The sequence below is a fragment of the Rattus norvegicus genome, chromosome 4 (assembly GCF_036323735.1).
Source record: "Rattus norvegicus strain BN/NHsdMcwi chromosome 4, GRCr8, whole genome shotgun sequence".
Classification (NCBI taxonomy): Eukaryota; Metazoa; Chordata; class Mammalia; order Rodentia; family Muridae; genus Rattus; species Rattus norvegicus.
The window spans coordinates 70285458-70303690 of NC_086022.1; the positions used below are offsets into that span (position 1 = coordinate 70285458).

The following is an 18233-nucleotide window of genomic DNA, read 5'->3' on the forward strand; positions in this document are numbered from 1 at the left end:
CACCCTGTACAAAGCTTAAGTCCAAGTGGATCAAGGACCTCCACATCAAACCAGACACACTCAAACTAATAGAAGAAAAACTAGGGAAGCATCTGGAACACATGGGCACTGGAAAAAATTTCCTGAACAAAACACCAATGGCTTATGCTCTAAGATCAAGAATCGACAAATGGGATCTCATAAAACTGCAAAGCTTCTGTAAGGCAAAGGACACTGTGGTTAGGACAAAACGGCAACCAACAGATTGGGAAAAGATCTTTACCAATCCTACAACAGATAGAGGCCTTATATCCAAAATATACAAAGAACTCAAGAAGTTAGACCGCAGGGAAACAAATAACCCTATTAAAAAATGGGGTTCAGAGCTAAACAAAGAATTCACAGCTGAGGAATGCCGAATGGCTGAGAAACACCTAAAGAAATGTTCAACATCTTTAGTCATAAGGGAAATGCAAATCAAAACAACCCTGAGATTTCACCTCACACCAGTGAGAATGGCTAAGATCAAAAACTCAGGTGACAGCAGATGCTGGCGAGGATGTGGAGAAAGAGGAACACTCCTCCATTGTTGGTGGGATTGCAGACTGGTAAAACCATTCTGGAAATCAGTCTGGAGGTTCCTCAGAAAATTGGACATTGAACTGCCTGAGGATCCAGCTATACCTCTCTTGGGCATATACCCAAAAGATGCCTCAACATATAAAAGAGACACGTGCTCCACTATGTTCATCGCAGCCTTATTTATAATAGCCAGAAAATGGAAAGAACCGAGATGCCCTTCAACAGAGGAATGGATACAGAAAATGTGGTACATCTACACAATGGAATATTACTCAGCTATCAAAAACAACGAGTCTATGAAATTCGTAGGCAAATGGTTGGAACTGGAAAATATCATCCTGAGTGAGCTAACCCAATCACAGAAAGACATACATGGTATGCACTCATTGATAAGTGGCTATTAGCCCAAATGCTTGAATTACCCTAGATCCCTAGAACAAACGAAACTCAAGACGGATGATCAAAATGTGAATGCTTCACTCCTTCTTTAAATGAGGAAAAAGAATACCCTTGGCTGGGAAGGGAGAGGCAAAGATTAAAACAGAGACTGAAGGAACACCCATTCAGAGCCTGCCCCACAGGTGGCCCATACATATACAGCCACCCAATTGGACAAGATGGATGAAGCAAAGAAGTGCAGACCGACAGGAGCCGGATGTAGATCGCTCCTGAGAGACACAGCCAGAATACAGCAAACACAGAGGCGAATGCCAGCAGCAAACCACTGAGCTGAGAATAGGTCCCCCGTTGAAGGAATCAGAGAAAGAACTGGAAGAGCTTGAAGGGGCTCGAGACCCCAAAAGTACAACAATGTCAAGCAACCAGAGCTTCCAGGGACTAAGCCACTACCTAAAGACTATATATGGACTGACCCTGGACTCTGACCCCATAGGTAGCAATGAATATCCTAGTAAGAGCACCAGTGGAAGGGGAAGCCCTGGGTCCTGCTAAGACTGAACCCCCAGTGAACTAGACTATGGGGGGAGCGCGGCAATGGGGGGAGGGTTGCGAGGGGAACACCCATAAGGAAGGGGAGGGGGAGGGGGATTTTGCCCGGAAACCGGGAAAGGGAATAACACTTGAAATGTATATAAGAAATACTCAAGTTAATAAAAAAAAATAAAAAAAAAAAGTGTAAGTCGTGTTGGATTTCTTTGTGACTTTGCCAAATATTGATACCATTAATGTCAACCTTTTCTAACATCCATTTAAGAAGAAAAACAGGAAGGAAAATGTTCTTACTCATTTAAGGAGGTCAGTTTTACATTTATAACAAAATCGGACAAGGACATGGCAAGAGGGAAAAAACCACAGATCAAAAATGCACATGAACACAGATGGAAAAATAGTCAACAGATTACAAATTCAGTTCAGCAGCTGTTAAGCACCAGATACCACACATGGCAGTACTTCTCATGTAAGGCTGTTTCCATTTGAAAGTCCATAAAGGTAATAAGTTGGATCAATAGAACATAAGGCAGCTGCATAATCATCTTGGTAGATGAGAACTGAGCACTTGACAAGATTCAACATTCTTTTATGATAAACAACCCAGTGCACATAATGGTGACATATGGGATTATTTTCCTCTAAGGTCAGGGATAAGGTAATGGCATCTAGTTTTCCCAACTTCAACGTTAGACCAGAAGCTACAGCCTAGGTGATGCCAGCCAAACATATAAAAGGCACATAGATTATAAAGGAAGAAGTAAAGCTCTCCTAATTAGATGATATTTTCATAGATCACATGAAAAATAACACAATCAGTAGAATAATTTCATGAGTGTTTCAAAAATATGTTAGGAGGTGGGCAATCTGGTTGCTTTTGTACAAACACCCCTATGGGGTCATACCATTGCATCCCAGGACCTGTTAACTCTAAACAGAATTTGCATGTGGCAGTAAAACCAAGAGTAAATAAAAAACAATGGAAATATCAGATTGAACTTAAGACACATGCTTTGTATAAATGAACTGGACCCCAGCTATGCTTTACAGGTAATTTGATCTTTTCCTGAGTTGTTATTCTGTAAGAGTTTATAAATGCTGGCTCCTGTTCTATGCCAGGTTTCTATCATAGGTCTAAAACCACAGTAAATTTCCAACTTGGCTGTCCAGCTTGTTATAGTATTTTCTGCCTAAAAATTTGAGATTTTTCTTGCTGCAATGTTACATGGTATGAGGGGAGAAAGGCTTTCTGGATTTTCTTTTATGAGGACTCCTGTATCACTCAGTGTCTTCAATCATATAATTTAATTGTCCCCTGCCAAGTCCCCACCTCCAAATACCATCACTTTGGGAAATTAAGTTTGAACATATGATTTTTGAGGGTACAAAACCATTCAAAGTATAGCAATAGCTTACTGGTTTCTTAGCAGTCTTCTGGAACCTGCATTCCTGCCTTGGTGAAGGTCATTGTCAGGGTCTGTGGCTAAGCACAGCTTCTTTATCTCATCTCAGCCTTCTGATTATCTTATCCAACAGCTGCCATGGGATGCCATCTTCCCTACATCTGAATGTCCTCTTTACCTTGATGTTGAATCAACAATTTTTTTCACTAAAACTGTTGATGCTGGCCTGAAGTTTCACTGTTTACTTCTCACTTTTCCCATGTGTGGCATGCTGACATCAGTGCAGCCATGAGATGAACAGGTCTTGGGACAATTCATTCAAGTACTTGAAACATTAGCCATTTGAAGTCCTTTGAATGAAGTAGCAGGAGCCAGTATCTGTTGTGATGCTGAGAGGAAATGGTAGCTAGGAAGGCAGGGAAAGGGGAAAGGGCTCCTGTTCTATAGATATTTGCTTCCCTGGTACCTTGGAGAACATGTCAGTGCAGTATGGAAGAATCAACCGTAATCTGCCTTTTGTTGAAAGCATTCTCTGGTGCAAATGGCAGAGTCAGTCTATCATATATCTACATGTTATAGGTTGGTCTATCTATATTCTCTTTGATTTAGATAATATAGGATTCCTATTGTCTGGACAAAGTAGGGAGTCTCTTTTGATATAAAAACCCCTCCTCCACTAGTGAAAAAGTCTTGCTTTACTGTCCCGAAGACCACCACTGTAAGCCAAATGGTGGGAAGAAAAATGGCACTCCTGAAGACACAGTAAAGGAAAGGAATGGCTACTCCTTTAATGAGTCCCACCTGCTGGGGTAGGTGCTCATAGACCCTGCTTGAACTATCCATTTATGAGTATTTTCCCCCTCAGGAAGCATAACTTTCCAGCTCCCTCTGTCTTCTGTAGGCAGCTATCAAGATTTTAAGTCTGCCTGCTCTCCCCCCAGGCAGTTTTCCTTTTCTGTGAACTTAAAGATTTGTCCCAAGTTTTCTTACTCTTTTATGAATCACCTCTGAGCCCACAGCAATACCATGGATTGTTTCATATATTTGTTCTAAACACACAGGTTTTAAAATATGATATTTCACATTTCCATTCCATTCCTTTCCAAGCTTTGACAGCCGCTAATGAATATTGATGCTTTGGTCTCAAAACTTGTTTGATAAAGGGAGATAAAATGATAAATTCAAAGGTTTGTTGTGCACAGTATGCACGATAGAGAGCAGAACCCAGCGCAATGTAATAACTGCCCATCTTTTCCCATCGTAATGTGGTGTGGACACGGACACAAACAAGACATAGGCTCCCAGCATGTTGCATTCCAAACTTTCTATTTGGAGACTTTATTTGAGTTTAGGGAACATGTAAGCTCCTTTGGTCAATGGCAGAGACGGTGAGATGTGGACGGAAAAGCAGGGCTTCATTTCATCTTCTCCTTAGTGGTTTTCTCAATCCATGGGACATATGAGTAAATATTGGTGTAGATGCCCACGTCCCCTCCCATGAAATGTCCAACTTCAATTCCCTGGAGCTTGTTTTTACAAATGACAGTAGCTACGGCAACCTCCTGCCAGAGATGGGAGGGAAAGGAGTGAGGGAGAGAGAAAATTTAAAAATGAAAGGAATGCTGGTTTTCACAGCTTATTTTTTTGCAACTATAGGAATGAACATCAGCAAGATGTTATTAACCAGGGATATATGATGCTCTTAAATAAATAAAAACCTTTTGTAGGAAGACAATGACTGAAAAAATACAGGTGTCATTGCAATAACCTTATCAAAGTCTCAAGTTACTTGGGAATTAAAATATCTTATGGTTAAATAGTCAACGAGACACATACAAATCAATGAAAGCTGAACATAGAAAAAAGATTACCCCAAAAATTCGGCTGAATACTTTCCCAAATTTGACACATAAGGAGTTTCTGTGGTTGCTTCCTTGTTGAGTTTTCTGGCAGTCTTTGTCAGTCATCACCGGAGCCTCCAGATTCTGCCTTAAGTCAGGGTGCCTGCCTGAGGGGAATGACATCCGGCTTACGTCACAGCTGTGGTCTACCCTAACCCCACCTCCCGCACTTCAGTGGATAGGATTTTGTGTATGCATCAAGTAGTTACTTCAGACCAATTTCCCGTATGAATATTGATGCAAAAATACTCAATAAAATTCTCGCAAACCAAATCCGAGAACACATCAAAATGATCATCCATCATGATCAAGTAGGCTTCATCCCAGGGATGCAGGGATGGTTTAATATACAGAAATCCATTAACGTAGTCCACTATGTAAATAAACTCAAAGATAAGAACCACATGATCATTTCATTAGATGTTGGGAAGTATTTGACAAAATTCAACACCCCTTCATGATACAAGTCCTGGGAAGATCAGGAATTCAAGGCCCATACCTGAACATAGTAAAAGCCATATACAGCAAACCAGTAGCTAACATCAAACTAAATGGAGAGAAACTTGGAGCGATCCTACTAAAATCAGGGACTAGACAAGTCTGCCCACTCTCTCCCTACTTATTCAATATAGTACTCGAAGTCCTAGAGCAATCAGACAAAAAAAGGAGTTCAAAGGGATTCAAATTGGAAGGGAAGAAATCAAAATATCACTATTTGCAGATGATATGATAGTGTACTTAAGTGACCCCAATAGTTCCACCAGAGAGCTATTTAACCTGATAAATAACTTAGCCAAGTGTTGGGGTATAAAATTAACTCAAACAAATCAGTAGCCTTCCTCTACTCAAAGGATAAACAGGCTGAGAAGGAAATTAGGGAAATGACACCCTTCACAATAGTCCCAAATAATATAAAATATCTTGGTGTGCCTTTAACCAAGCAAGTGAAAAATCTGTATGACAAGAACTTCACGTCTCTGAAAAAAGAAATTGAGGAAGATCTCAGAAGAAGGAAAGATCTCCCATGCTCATGGATTGGCAGGATTAATATAGTAAAGATGGCCATTTGCCAAAAGCAATCTACAGATTCAATGTAATCCCCATCAAAATTCCTACTCAATTCTTTATAGAGATAGAAAGAGCAATTTGCAAATTCATTTGGAATAACAAAAAACCCAGGATAGCGAAAACTATCCTCAACAATAAAAGAACTTCTGGGGGAATCACCATCCCTGACCTCAAGCAGTATTACAGAGCAATAGTGATAAAAACTGCATGGTATTGGTACAGAGACAAGCAGATAGATCAGTGGAACAGAACTGAAGACACAGAAAAGAACCCACACACCTATGGTCACTTGATTTTTGACAAAGGAAACCATCCAATGGAAGGAAGATAGCATTTTCAGCAAATGGTGATGGTTCAACTGGAGGTCAGTATGTAGAAGAATGCAAATCAATCCATTCTTTTCACCATGTACAAAGCTTAAGTCCAAGTGGATCAGGGACCTCCACATCAAACCAGATACACTCAAACTAGTAGAAGAAAAAGTGGGGAATAGTCTCGAACACATAGGCACTGGGGAAAATTTCCTGAACAAAACACCAATGGCTTATACTATATCAAGAATCGACAAATGGGACATCGTAAAACCACAAAGCTTCTGTAAGGTAAAAGACACTGTCATTAGGACAAAGCGTCAAACAACAGATTGGGTCAAGATCCTTACCAATCCTACAACTGATAGAGGGCTAATATCCAAAATATACAAAGAACTCAAGAAGTTAGACTCCAGAGAGCCAAATAACTCTATTAAAAAATGGCATACAGAGCTAAACAAAACATTCTCAGCTAAGGAATATCGAATGGCTGAAAAGCACCTAAAGAAATGCTCAACATCCTTAGTCATCAGGGAAATGCAAATCAAAACAACCCTGAGATTCCACTTCACAACAGCCAGAATGGCTAAGATAAAAAAACTCAGGTGATAACAGATGCTGGGTGAGGATATGGAGAAAGAGGAACACTCCTCCATTGTTGGTGGGATTGCAAACTGGTACAACCATTCTGGACATCAGTCTGGTGGTTCCTCGGAAAATTGGACATTATACTACCTGAGGACCCAGCTATACCTTTCCTGGGCATATACCTAAAAGATGATCCAACATAGAACAAAGACACATGCTCCACTATGTTCATAGCAGCCTTATTTATAATAGCCAGAAGCTGTAAAGAACCCAGATGCCCTTCAACAGAGGAATGGATTAAAAAAATGTGGTACATCTACACAATGGAGTACTACTCAGCTATCAAAAACAATGACTTTATGAAATTCACAGGCAAATGGAATGAACTAGAAACTATCATCCTGAGTGAGGTAACCCAATCACAGAAAAACACACCTGGTATGTACTTATTGATAAGTGGATATTAGCCCAAATGCTTGAATTACCCTAGATGCAATCCACGAAACAGAAAGCTGAAGAAGGATGACCAACATGCGGATGCTCCCACTTCTTAAAAGGGGAAAAAATATCCATAGGAGGGGATATGAAAGCAAAGTTTAGAGCAGCGACTGAAGGAATGGCCATTCAGAACCTGCCCTACAGGTGGCCCATGTGGCCCATATATATACATATATATACATATATATACAGCCACCAAAACTAGATAAGATTGTTGAAGCTAGAAAGTGCATGCTGAAAGGGACCAGATGTAGATCTCTCCTGAGAGACACATCCAGAGCATGTCCAGTACAGAGGTCAATGCTAGCAACGAACCACTGAACTGAGAACAGGACCCCCTTTGGGGGAATTATTATAAGGATTGAAAGAGCTGAAGGAGCTTGCAACCCCATGAGAACAACAATGCCAACCAACCAGAGCTTCCAGGGACTAAACCACTAATGAAAGACTATACATGGACTGACCCAGGGCTCCAACTGCATATGTAGCAGAGAATAGCCTTGTTTGGGCACCAGTGGAAGGGGAAGCTCTTGGTCCTGCCAAGATTGGACCCCCAGTGCAGGGGAACATCAGGAGAGAGGGGTAAAGGGGGTGGATGGGGGAACACCCATATGGGAGAAGGGAAGGGGATGAGGGCTTATGGACAGGAAACTAGGAAAGGGAATAACATTTGAAATGTAAGTAAAGAAATATTTCTAATTAAAAAAAAGGTGAGAATGGAAAACAAAACTACCCCCAAGTTTTGTGTTTATGAGTATTAACTCTGCAGACTATCTTCATTTTATAAATGAAGTACCAGGTACACAGAGTAGCATTTTACCAATGTGAAATAGTCTTATGTGCTTTAGAATACAATTTTCTTTCCACTCTGTATGTACAAATGATCTGATTTAGGTTCTCCAAAAATGTCCTTTACATGTGAAATGAACATGTGGGGGGGGAGTAGGACCACCACTTCCTTAATGTAAATTGTGTCTGTGACAATAAGGTATGACCTCCATGCAGTCAGATGGACCCCTGAGATCCAGCTGCTGAAGTCCTGCAGAGGTCAGTGAAGGTCCACCTGAATCCCTGACGATAGAGGACTATTGGAATTCTAGACAGCTCTGTCTTTGCCCTTTGGCCTTGAGCCATTTTCTACACCACCTCACCTCACAGATCTGAGGACACCAATGTTCCTCATTAAGGGTGAAGCTGAAGGCGTTACTTGCTGTGGAAAGTGGGCTTACCATTGTTTTCTTGACTCCAGTCCAAACCTGAAAGTGTACAGATAGTGCCTGGCCGGACGTTGGTGGTGGCTATGGGAAGAACCTGGACTTTGTTGTTGAAGGTGGCAGGCTTAGCTAGTTTAATAAGCATGAGGTCATCCTGTGGGGCTGTGTGGCTGTAGTTCCAGTAGCGGATAATCTGGATGGGATAAATTGTCTGCTCTGTTCCATCTCTGACTCTGCTCTTGAAATTTCCCAACATCACCCTCAGATTTCTGGAGGAAGGGATAGGAAGAAACCATTACTATCACCATTACACCACCACCCACTACCACCAGCAGCAGCACATCATCATCATCATCACCACCATCATCACTCACCATCACTCACCACCATCATCACCATCATCATCTTTTACCATCATCACCATCATCATCACTATCACCATCATTATCACTCACCATCATCATCACTCACCATCATCATCCCTACCACCTCCACTTACCATCATCACCACCACCATTTAGGATATTAGATGATATACTATGCAAGATACAATGACAAGAACTGTATCTGGGTTACCTTTTACTTACAATAAATTTGTGCAGTGGGTCTTACGTTAACTCTCATTTTACAAATGAAGTGCTGGACACACAGTAGTGATTGACTTGTGGGCAGTAAACAGTAGACAGTGGAGTCGTTATCTACTGTTTTTGAACATAGTACGTTGTAGAGGAAAATAATAAATGTAAAAGTTAGTATTCGACACTCTTCGGGCCTCATTTATCCAAGTGTATAATTTCCATTCTAATGGATACATGAGAATAAAATGACAAGAGTGTTGAATAACGAGCCCAACAACAATTCTCCCCCTGTCCTTTTGAAGACTTGGAAGTTGACGTGGTTTAAATGAGCTTTCTTCCTTGGCTTCTAGTCAATAGGAAGTTCAAGAAAGTATTTGGCAGGAAAAGGGTGAGGTTAGAGTATTTGTCTTTGCAGACCTTTTCCAGAAGGCACTGCTACAGAGTTTTAAAAGATGCCTTTTGGTCAAAAAACGGGCCTCAACAGGTACAGAAAGATAGAAATAATCCCATGCGTGCTATCGGACCACCACGGCCTAAAACTGGTCTTCAATAACAATAAGGGAAGAAGGCCCACATATACGTGGAAATTGAACAATGCTCTACTCAATGATAACCTGGTCAAGGAAGAAATAAAGAAAGAAATTAAAAACTTTTTAGAATTTAATGAAAATGAAGATACAACATACCCAAACTTATGGGACACAATGAAAGCTGTGCTAAGAGGAAAACTCATAGCGCTGAGTGCCTGCAGAAAGAAACAGGAAAGAGCATATGTCAGCAGCTTGACAGCACACCTAAAAGCTCTAGAACAAAAAGAAGCAAATACACCCAGGAGGCATAGAAGGCAGGAAATAATCAAACTCAGAGCTGAAATCAACCAAGTAGAAACAAAAAGGACCATAGAAAGAATCAACAGAACCAAAAGTTGGTTCTTTGAGAAAATCAACAAGATAGATAAACCCTTAGCCAGACTAACGAGAGGACACAGAGAGTGCGTCCAAATTAACAAAATCAGAAATGAAAAGGGAGACATAACTACAGATTCAGAGGAAATTCAAAAAATCATCAGATCTTACTATAAAAACCTATATTCAACAAAACTTGAAAATCTTCAGGAAATGGACAATTTCCTAGACAGATACCAGGTATCGAAGTTAAATCAGGAACAGATAAACCAGTTAAACAACCCCATAACTCCTAAGGAAATAGAAGCAGTCATTACAGGTCTCCCAACCAAAAAGAGCCCAGATCCAGACAGGTTTAGTGCAGAATTCTATCAGACCTTCATAGAAGACCTCATACCAATACTATCCAAACTATTCCACAAAATTGAAACAGATGGAGCACTACCGAATTCCTTCTATGAAGCCACAATTACTCTTATACCTAAACCACACAAAGACCCAACAAAGAAAGAGAACTTCAGACCAATTTCCCTTATGAATATCGACGCAAAAATACTCAATAAAATTCTGGCAAACCGAATTCAAGAGCACATCAAAACAATCATCCACCATGATCAAGTAGGCTTCATCCCAGGCATGCAGGGATGGTTTAATATACGGAAAACCATCAACGTGATCCATTATATAAACAAACTGAAAGAACAGAACCACATGATCATTTCATTAGATGCTGAGAAAGCATTTGACAAAATTCAACACCCCTTCATGATAAAAGTCCTGGAAAGAATAGGAATTCAAGGCCCATACCTAAACATAGTAAAAGCCATATACCGCAAACCAGTTGCTAACATTAAACTAAATGGAGAGAAACTTGAACCAATCCCACTAAAATCCGGGACTAGACAAGGCTGCCCACTCTCTCCCTACTTATTCAATATAGTTCTTGAAGTTCTAGCCAGAGCAATCAGACAACAAAAGGAGATCAAAGGGATACAGATCGGAAAAGAAGAGGTCAAAATATCACTATTTGCAGATGACATGATAGTATATTTAAGTGATCCCAAAAGTTCCACCAGAGAACTACTAAAGCTGATAAACAACTTCAGCAAAGTGGCTGGGTATAAAATTAACTCAAATAAATCAGTTGCCTTCCTCTATACAAAAGAGAAACAAGCCGAGAAAGAAATTAGGGAAACGACACCCTTCATAATAGACCCAAATAATATAAAGTACCTTGGTGTGACTTTAACCAAGCAAGTAAAAGATCTGTACAATAAGAACTTCAAGACACTGAGGAAAGAAATTGAAGAAGACCTCAGAAGATGGAAAGATCTCCCATGCTCATGGATTGGCAGGATTAATATAGTAAAAATGGCCATTTTACCAAAAGCAATCTACAGATTCAATGCAATCCCCATCAAAATACCAATCCAATTCTTCAAAGAGTTAGACAGAACAATTTGCAAATTCATCTGGAATAACAAAAAACCCAGGATAGCTAAAGCTATCCTCAACAATAAAAGGACTTCAGGGGGAATCACTATCCCTGAACTCAAGCAGTATTACAGAGCAATAGTGATAAAAACTGCATGATATTGGTACAGAGACAGACAGATAGACCAATGGAATAGAATTGAAGACCCAGAAATGAACCCACACACCTATGGTCACTTGATTTTTGACAAAGGAGCCAAAACCATCCAATGGAAAAAAGATAGCATTTTCAGCAAATGGTGCTGGTTCAACTGGAGGGCAACATGTAGAAGAATGCAGATCGATCCATCCTTATCACCCTGTACAAAGCTTAAGTCCAAGTGGATCAAGGACCTCCACATCAAACCAGACACACTCAAACTAATAGAAGAAAAACAAGGGAAGCATCTGGAACACATGGGCACTGGAAAAAATTTCCTGAACAAAACACCAATGGCTTATGCTCTAAGATCAAGAATCGACAAATGGGATCTCATAAAACTGCAAAGCTTCTGTAAGGCAAAGGACACTGTGGTTAGGACAAAACGGCAACCAACAGATTGGGAAAAGATCTTTACCAATCCTACAACAGATAGAGGCCTTATATCCAAAATATACAAAGAACTCAAGAAGTTAGACCGCAGGGAGACAAATAACCCTATTAAAAAATGGGGTTCAGAGCTACACAAAGAATTCACAGCTGAGGAATGCCGAATGGCTGAGAAACACCTAAAGAAATGTTCAACATCTTTAGTCATAAGGGAAATGCAAATCAAAACAACCCTGAGATTTCACCTCACACCAGTGCGATTGGCTAAGATCAAAAACTCAGGTGACAGCAGATGCTGGCGAGGATGTGGAGAAAGAGGAACACTCCTCCATTGTTGGTGGGATTGCAGACTGGTAAAACCATTCTGGAAATCAGTCTGGAGGTTCCTCAGAAAATTGGACATTGAACTGCCTGAGGATCCAGCTATACCTCTCTTGGGCATATACCCAAAAGATGCCTCAACATATAAAAGAGACACGTGCTCCACTATGTTCATCGCAGCCTTATTTATAATAGCCAGAAAATGGAAAGAACCGAGATGCCCTTCAACAGAGGAATGGATACAGAAAATGTGGTACATCTACACAATGGAATATTACTCAGCTATCAAAAACAACGAGTCTATGAAATTCGTAGGCAAATGGTTGGAACTGGAAAATATCATCCTGAGTGAGCTAACCCAATCACAGAAAGACATACATGGTATGCACTCATTGATAAGTGGCTATTAGCCCAAATGCTTGAATTACCCTAGATCCCTAGAACAAACGAAACTCAAGACGGATGATCAAAATGTGAATGCTTCACTCCTTCTTTAAATGAGGAAAAAGAATACCCTTGGCAGGGAAGGGAGAGGCAAAGATTAAAACAGAGACTGAAGGAACACCCATTCAGAGCCTGCCCCACATGTGGCCCATACATATACAGCCACCCAATTAGACAAGATGGATGAAGCAAAGAAGTGCAGACCGACAGGAGCCGGATGTAGATTGCTCCTGAGAGACACAGCCAGAATACAGCAAACACAGAGGCGAATGCCAGCAGCAAACCACTGAACTGAGAATAGGACCCCCGTTGAAGGAATCAGAGAAAGAACTGGAAGAGCTTGAAGGGGCTCGAGTCCCCATATGTACAACAATGCCAAGCAACCAGAGCTTCCAGGGACTAAGCCACTACCTAAAGACTATACATGGACTGACCCTGGACTCTGACCCCATAGGTAGCAATGAATATCCTAGTAAGAGCACCAGTGGAAGGGGAAGCCCTGGGTCCTGCTAAGACTGAACCCCCAGTGAACTAGACTATGGGGGGAGGGCGGCAATGGGGGGAGGGTTGGGAGGGGAACACACATAAGGAAGGGGAGGGGGGAGGGGGATGTTTGCCCGGAAACCGGGAAAGGGAATAACACTTGAAATGTATATAAGAAATACTCAAGTTAATAAAAAAAAAAAAGATGCCTTTTGGCAAAAGTCACAGTTCCTATCACGTAGTTTCTTTATGCAGGGATTGCTCCTATTCTAGTAAAACCATTGTTTTCTCTTAGGATAAGGATGGTCACTGTATTTGCTCAATATTTCTCTCGTGGGACATGGAACTGTCTCTTTACTATTCGCTCCTTTAAAGAACATCTCTTTTCAATTTTCTCAGCTTATGAATTTGAGTCACCTGCTGAACCACTACCTGATTAGAGGTAATCACATTTCCAGGGGGAGGGGAAACCTCGAAAAGCTGATGGGAGACCAGGGGAGTCAGCAGCAGCACAGAGTATTAGGTGGAGACACCTTATCTTCTACAGAAATTTTACAGCATCTTGCTAGGGTGCTTCCCACTCAATACTAGTAGCACTATTCATGATTGTGAAAATCCAAAATACCTTCAGACCTTTCTAGACATATTCTGGGAGAAAGTTGTCCCTGATTGAGAATCACTGATCTAGGATAAGGAGAAGCCATTTGGAGACGGGATGCTCAGTACTCACGGTAAATAGCAGTGGGATGGGGCCAGCACCCAGCTGGCCTTGATTAGGACACCCACACAGGGGTTGAAGTTAGACTTGAGGTATGCTAAGTAAGGAGCATGGTCCTCTTTCTGCACAGATGAGTGAGTGAATAAAGCTGTTCCTGAGAAAACAATAGCACATAAATAGCAGAGTAAATGAGACATTCACATCTTCCCAGCAGGAAAGGAGTAAGAAAGTTTAAGGGAGTAATCAGTTGGCTGGGGAATTATTTTTTTCTCTAATAAAGATGTAAATTAAAGTGACACACTTTATATAAGACACAAGAATGGCAACATTGGTAATCGTCACTGTAAGAACAGGTATAATATAAGTGACATAATCATTGCTTATACTTTGATTTTATTTTCTTGGAAAGTAAGTAAGAAATGGGCATCAAGAGCTGTAACTAGTTCATAACTCGTAATTTGAGAATTCCAACAATAGGAATCCATTTTAAAGATATAACCAGATATAGGCAAAGATGATAAATAAGTGTATTCATTTTTAGCAATACATAATGGTAGTTAAACATTGGAAGAATAAATATCTAATATGTAATGTTAGACATTGAAATAACACACAAGCGAGTAAAACACATAAAAAATAATATCAGTGACACTTGATTTAAAAAATTTAAGAAGTAAAAACGAGCAGTGGGGTATAAGAGAGAGGTAGGCTGAGTCTAGGGCTGTCTTCTATGTTTTTATTGGTACTTTTACTGATCCGTCCACATCTGGGTTTATGACTCACCTCTGTGTGACTATACTTAAAAAACTTCAAAGCAGAGATACGTTATTAATAAAGGCAAAAGATTTTGAACTCTATATTAGGTGCTGGGTCAGTTAGCTTGCCCAATCTCAACACAGCTAGTATGTTCCATGGGGTGGTGGAAGACTCTTCATACTTCATGGAAGCAGAGACTGCAGAAGTAGAAGCCATTGAATTAAGTTTCTGGTTCCTACCTTTACCATTTTCTGCATTCCAAGTTATGGTACAGAGGAAAAATCAGAAGTCAAACTGGGTCTTCTGTTCATGTGACCACATTAGGACCCTTTCAGAAGGCAATGAGGCTCATATTTCACAATAACCAGGGGGAACTCTCATTGTTCAGGGTTCTCCAGGGCAGGTATGTGCCATAGTCTATCCAATAGCTTAATACTTAGGGTAGACTGTGCTGAGCCCTTGGATTCTAAGTGTGGAGATCCAGATTCTACTCATATCAGTAGATATTCATAGATCTGCAACCCAGCAACCCACTCATTTCACCTCACTATGTTCTACATTAACCCACACTTTAATGAACAAAATCTTAAATACATACCAGCTAGGATGGTGAAATAGATAATAAATTTCATGATGGTCCAGCTCTTATCTTGAGAGGTGTAGAAAGAAGATCAGCAGAGGCCAGAATCTTCTGCCCACTTGACTCCTGAGGGATGTCTACTACAGCCAGCAGGTTTGGCTAGGTAAGGGCTATAGGCAAAAACAGCAGGTGGAGAAGACTCCAGATAGGAAGACCGAGAAACAACAGACTATGATTTTATTGGGACTTTTCAGGCAAAGGGAAAGAAGCTTGATTTGATGAACTTCTCAGTCCAAGTCTTCCTATAATCTACTCACCTAAAAGCTCTCTGAACTATATAGCTAGTTCAACTGTTTAGAAAGAGGAGATCCAGTTTCAAGGCTTACCTTTCTTGAAGAATTTCTGAGGACAGAGCTGTGAGGAACAGGATTCTTTACCTTGGCTCAGGGAGAGCATGCCCTTAATGGTTTGCTCTGAACCTCCTAATGGGCACTTAATGCTCCTCTTAGCCCCTCCCATCTTTGTTACACCTGTCACTGTTTCATCACTCAGAAATCATCACCAGCTGGGCCTTTTTTGGTCCTGACCAGCATCACTGAGCTGAGGATATGAAATGAAAGCTCATATGGAACAGTTAGTTATCTTTGAAAGTTGGATAATGGTGTGGATTCTAGATGACACTGAACTTAAGATTTAATGTGTTGATGACAATTCAGAAGACAGACCCCTTTAAGTGACTTTTTACATAATGAAGTAATGAAATTATTTTCCAGCTAACTACATGACCAAAGTCAATATTAGATGTTAGGGGGCTCATACTCACAAAAAGGATCATCAACCCTGACTGCCTGCATTCCCTGAATGCATACTGAATTCCAGACACAGAGCTACGTATTCTCTCCCTCTATACATGCCTAGGTCCCTGCCCTGTTCCCTTTTCTCCTTTCTTCTCTGTTTTCTTAATTGAAAAATATTTTTATACAATGTATCTTGATTATGTTTTTTCTCCTCTCCTAATTCCCCCCAGATTCTATCTACCTGCTACCCACCCAACTTCAAAAGCAAAAGACTGATAAGACCAAAGTAATGCCAAAACAAACAAAAAATGAGACAAAAGGTCTACCAAATATCATTGTTTGTTTTCTGTTGACCAATTACTCCTGAGCATGGGGCCTAGCCTGAAGTATGATTAATAGACCCAGTAAGATTGCACATAGCTCCCTGGTTAGAAGTGGGAACCCTTCTCTGGACCTTGGCAGGCTTTATGTGTGCTGCTGTTGTCTCGTTGGGTCCATATGTACATGAGTCCTGTTGTGTTTGGAAGATGCTGTTCCCTTGGGGTCATTCATCCATTCTGCCTCCCTCGATCTTTCCACCTTCTCTTTTGCAGGTTCCTGAGGTTTGGGGAAAGGGGTTTGATGAAAACATCCCATTTATGACTGAGTACTTCAAGGTCTCTCATTCTGCGCACATTGTTTAGCTGTGAAGTTCTCTGTTTCCATCTGCTGCAAGAAGAAGCTTCTAGAGAGGTAGCTGAGCAAGGTGCTGCTCTGCATTCCAGCCTGGTGTGGCCATGGGAGGTCCGTGCAGAAAATGTTTCTTGGGATTGGCAGCTGACACACAGGAAAGAAGATAGGCTAGAAGGCAGCCCTCTCACTATTTATGAGTCAGAGTCTTTCTGTATATTCCAGGGTGACCTCACATGGGCATTTTTTTCTGTCCGATTCCCAAATGCTAGGACAACAGGTGTGTGCCAACACCACAACCTAACCCAGAGTTCAGTTCTTTGCTGAGTAAAATTTTCCCTTTTACTGCCTAATTAAAGTTTATAATGTGGCCATTCTTGCCTATAATATGTCAAATATATGTCCTTACCCAACTGAACTAGATGTAGCTTATAACTGCATCTACTCTACTACATTTACTCTAGAGTAAATCATGTTGTTTTTAGTTATAAGCTCTCTTGCACTGATGAAACTGTCAATTCTTCAATGATTAGACCTGCTTATGTCTTCCTGTCTTCTGGGCTTGAGTATACTTGAGAATGGATCTCTTTCTGCATATCTTCTTATGTTTCAATATAACAAGTATCAATCTGTATCCTGTACTATATATGTGTATGTGTATGTGTATGTATGTATGTATGTATGTATGTATGTATGTATGTATGTATGTATGGTCCTACTTACCTACTTATCTTTCAGGAAATTTATGATATGACTAACTTTTAGAATGTGTGACTATGTTTCTAATCATCCTGTGTTTCATGTTGGACCAACTCTTTTCCTACAAGCTAGAGAAGATTAGCAGCAGCTGGAGCCCTCAGCCCATTTGCCTTTTCAGGGATGTCTACCACTGTCAGCAGATTGGGACAATTAGTGGGATTGGAAAACAGTCTGGGTATAAGCACTGGAGAGTGATGTCTCCAGATAGATAGATGGAAGAAACAAGTGACTGTGCCTCTCTAATGCTGCATATAGTTGTCTCTTCAGCTTTTTTATTTATACTCCCCATATTTTAACTTAGTCTATCAAGAGTTTCAGAAGTTTTGTGCTTGGTCTTAAACTCCTCTCATCATTAAACAAGTCACCGCTACTGGCTTCTTTTCTGGTTCATTTTTCTTTTTCCCTGCATTGAGATTATTGTTCTGTGACCTTTCCTTAGTTGAGGCACACTGAGTAGGAATAGATCTCTAGTTCAAGCCAATATGGATCCTTTGTTCAAGTTAATAGGTTTTGGTATGGTAAGTGGAGGACATATATATTTGACATATTATAGCAAGAATGGCCACATACACAGCAGAGGGAACAGAACAGAGTTCTTCATGGTCAAACGGATGGTTCCTCACTGTTCTTTGGTTCTCATCATACCTCTATCCTTTTGCAATCATGTCTGATCCTCAGATCAGGAGGAAATGTGTTGCTTTCATGTTC

At 40.6% G+C, this 18233-nt stretch overlaps 1 protein-coding gene across 2 annotated transcripts; it reads right to left on the bottom strand.

The window, feature by feature from the left end:
* Positions 1-4220: 4220 nt before the first annotated feature.
* Positions 4221-15802, bottom strand: Prss37 (serine protease 37). Of its 2 annotated transcripts, NM_001108625.1 has the most exons (6): positions 15687-15799; positions 15319-15470; positions 13977-14118; positions 8508-8761; positions 4784-4920; positions 4221-4474 (listed from the first exon to the last, which is right to left on the bottom strand). In NM_001108625.1, exons 2-6 carry the CDS (start codon positions 15350-15352, stop codon positions 4328-4330), a joined length of 714 nt encoding a protein of 237 aa, NP_001102095.1. In that variant the 5' UTR covers positions 15353-15470; positions 15687-15799; the 3' UTR covers positions 4221-4327. The 2 variants fall into 2 exon arrangements, with proteins under 2 accessions (NP_001102095.1, XP_038963710.1); XM_039107782.2 differs by lacking the exon at positions 15319-15470 and having other exon boundaries at positions 4222-4474; positions 15687-15802.
* Positions 15803-18233: the final 2431 nt, after the last annotated feature.

Bases quoted from the DNA above. Each gene is read 5' to 3' on its own strand.
- Prss37 (XM_039107782.2), bottom strand. From the start codon at position 15,756: ATGCTCTCCCTGAGCCAAGGTAAAGAATCCTGTTCCTCACAGCTCTGT. The intron at 8,762-13,976 runs GTGAGTACTGAG...CCCTTCCTCCAG, and splicing joins CCATCCCACTGCTATTTACC to AAATCTGAGGGTGATGTTGG. The intron at 4,475-4,783 runs GTAATCTTTTTT...CATCTCTGGCAG, and splicing joins TATTCAGCCGAATTTTTGGG to GAGGTTGCCGTAGCTACTGT.